Source organism: Crocuta crocuta, unplaced genomic scaffold (assembly GCF_008692635.1).
Source record: "Crocuta crocuta isolate KB4526 unplaced genomic scaffold, BGI_CrCroc_1.0 scaffold972, whole genome shotgun sequence".
NCBI lineage: Eukaryota > Metazoa > Chordata > Mammalia > Carnivora > Hyaenidae > Crocuta > Crocuta crocuta.
Window position 1 is genome coordinate 89,883 of NW_027527925.1, and position 3,496 is coordinate 93,378.

A 3,496-nucleotide genomic window follows, 5' to 3' on the forward strand; every position below is an offset into this window, starting at 1 on the left:
TCTGTGGCCCACATGTTCTGCAATAATAACTAAACTCCCTTAAACCAATCATCAATTGCCAAATATCCATTCATTTTCATGCCATGGAGACTCAACTTTGAAATTGTTCTTCAACAAGAAGAAATATCCAAGAAAGAAGAAGCTGCAAATCTACCCCACAACATACATACATGAACAAAATATTTAATATTAGTTATATAAGTAATTTCAATTTAATAATGCTTATGCAGACATCTTTAAATGGTTCATATTATCTACTGGAATTTTTATTAACCCCTCACTTATTTCCTTATGCCCCCAGGTCCAACTCAACACTATGGGTGGAGATAATAAAACCTGTTCCAGTGACTTCACTCTTATAGGGCTCTTCACTCACGGTGCAGCCTCAGGCTTCCTTTTCAGCATAATTTGTGCCATCTTCTTCATGGCCATGATAGCTAATGGGGTCATTATCTTCCTGATCCACATAGACCCTTACCTTCACACCCCCATGTACTTCCTGCTCAGCCACCTCTCCATCATTGACATGATGTACATCTCTACCATTGTACCCAAGATGTTGGTCGATTATCTTGTGGGCAAGGGGACTATCTCCTTCATTGCATGTACAGCCCAGTACTTTCTCTACATGGGCTTTGTGGGGGCTGAATTTTTCCTATTGGGACTCATGGCTTATGACCGCTATGTGGCCATCTGCAACCCACTTCGTTATCCTGTTCTTATGAGCCACCGGGTCTGTTGTATTATCTCAGCCAGCTCTTGGTTTGGTGGTGCTTTGGACAGCTTCCTCCTCACCCCTATCACCATGAGTCTCCCATTCTGTAGTTCCCGCAAGATCAATCATTTCTTCTGTGAAGCACCTACCATGCTGAGGCTGGCCTGTGGTGACAAAGCTGCCTATGAAATGGTGATGTACATTTGCTGTGTCATGATGCTGCTGATCCCTTTCTCTGTGGTGATTGCTTCTTATGCCAGGATTCTTATCACAGTGCACCAGATGAAGTCAGCAGAAGGGAAGAAGAAAGCTTTTGCCACCTGCTCGTCACACATAATGGTGGTGACCTTGTTTTATGGGGCCGCCCTATACACGTATATGCTTCCCCAATCCTACCACACACCTATGAAAGACAAGGTCTTCTCTGCTTTTTACACCATTCTCACCCCTTTGTTAAATCCTCTCATTTACAGCTTGAGGAACACAGATGTAACTGGGGCCTTTAAAAGGGTCTTCGCAAGATGTCAAGGGGCTCGTGGTATGAGACAGAAATGATTCTGACAGTCTAAATCATCCACATCTGATTAGGGGTGCATGGGTGCTATTACTTGGGGTTATACCATAGGTAATATGAATAATGCATTCAGCAACTGCCAATGCCAGTTATACTGAGAACTGCATCAGCACTACTTTTGTCAAAAATGTGAAACCGTTCACACATGAATAATGCCAGAGTGCCTAAATACCACTGGTGTTTATTCTTTCTGTGTCCACCCATTTTGTTACTGAATTCAATGAGCACCTTCCCTTGGTGAGTGCAAGCCAATAGTACATCCAAGGTATGCAGTCAGTCTGGTGTGGAAGCTTTTATTTCCTTGTAACAAGTGAAGAGAACACTGGGAATATTTCCTAAAGCAGTGACTCTCTTTGGGGATAGTGCAGTTAGCTTTTTATTTAGTATGCAGATGGGGCAGAGGCCAGAAGCTTGCATATACACTAGGGAACTGATACATATTCTATTACTTACACATTCTAGGTTACTGTGCATACTTAGCACATTTACATGGTAGTGCATATGTCTCAAGTTCAAACTCTGCCTCCAGAGCAGATTTTAGTGTTTGAATCCTCTGAGGTTAATGGTAGAACAGTCTCAGGAGACATGCTTCAGCTCTGATCTGGCTCAAAATTTTTCTGTGTTAGGTTCCATGTCTGCACATATCATGTTTTCTTCTAAAAGTCTAGGTGCTTTGCTTTTTCATGAGTTCTGAGTTGGGCTCCTGAAAAACATCTTATAGAAACAACTTTACATACCACCTGGAGCGACTCTATATGCTGGTCACAATTCCAATTCTTATCTCATACCACTTCTCTGATTGTAATTAATGCATACAAAAGCTCCCAAATGTCTAGTTAATGTTACATATTCTCTTCACTGTCAGTGTTCTCATACAAATTAGTGATATTTATTACATTGTTTAAAGGGTTATTGATGGGGTTTATGGAAGGGTTAGATGTGCATACATTTGAACGAGACTAAAGTGCCAGTCTTCAAATGAAATACTTAAATAGATTCAAATCAATATTTAGAAAATCCAGATATCTTTTTTGATTAGCAATTGAAAACATTCTTCTTTTATGTAAATTTAGAGCTGGATAAAATGGATCATGTATTATTGCAGAAATGCAGACTAATCCTCTATAGGTCAATTCTATGATTTTTAAAATTTGTTAAGTGGTAATTAATTATTAGATCAGAAGACATTGGTAGATGAGAGAGAAAAAGGTGCTCAGATAATTCACAAATTTAGTAATCCCTTTTATTTTGAAGTTTCTTCAATTAATTAAAATTATTAGATTTCTGGAATATCTCTCTAGATGTCAGTTGTGGTGTGGATATTTCTATAAATTTTTCTTTTTCAAAGAAAAAGTGAATAGCACACTTTTCCTTTGCTACAGCATTGGGTTTTCCATTGGATAACATTTCAAAGTGGGAAGGAAAGAACTAGTTTTTCATTTGAAAGTTGGAGCTGGAAAATTCTTTGGAAATGACTTAGTATTTAGAAAGCTAAAATCCAGAGAATGCATGTGTTTAGGCTTAATTGTAGACCCAGTTGTAAGAACCTGAACCATATCCCTGGCCCTTTGGGCCATCTCTGCATGGTACTATTCCAGGCTTTCTATTCTTACCAGTCTGAAAAATCTTGACTGGGTTCAGTCATGTTTTACTGCTGACAGACATTGGATGTGGTGTGTGAGATAAACAACCACGCCTTCTATTGTACTACAAAATCTGTTGAGTGGTAGACAAAATCTTTTACCAATGAAATAATACACGTTGGAACACTGTGGAATGGAATACTAGTTAATCAGGAAAAACAGACCTGCTTCCATTTAATTCAGCAGGGTTATCAGTTGCAAACTAGAGTTAATCTTTTTGAGGCTTTTTTTCAGGAAGATCTCATCTCCTTCAATCTTGTCAGACTGACTTGTGAAGCACCATGTGTCAGATATTAGGGAGTTGGTTTTTAACTCAAAGATGGCAAAGTACAAGAAACACATTACATAAAACAGAAATGAAAGAGGGGGCTGATTCTGAAAACTGAGCATTCATTTCAGGTTCATTTTTTCAACAAACGCTGTCCATCCCTCAGTATCAATAGAACAAAACTTCCATTCTGTGATATTTGAGCTAATGTATGTATTTCTTTATAAGCTTTTAAAGATCAAATATGAAAAATGTAATGAATACTAGTATTATTTTATCTATTTTTAACAAGTGTA

At 38.3% G+C, this 3,496-nt stretch overlaps 1 protein-coding gene across 1 annotated transcript; it reads left to right on the forward strand.

Moving 5' to 3' along the window:
* Nucleotides 1-316: 316 nt before the first annotated feature.
* LOC144219338 (olfactory receptor 2T6-like) lies at nt 317-1,270 on the forward strand. Its single transcript, XM_077749363.1, has one exon. It carries the CDS (start codon nt 317-319, stop codon nt 1,268-1,270), a length of 954 nt encoding a protein of 317 aa, XP_077605489.1.
* The last annotated feature ends 2,226 nt before the right edge of the window (nt 1,271-3,496 follow it).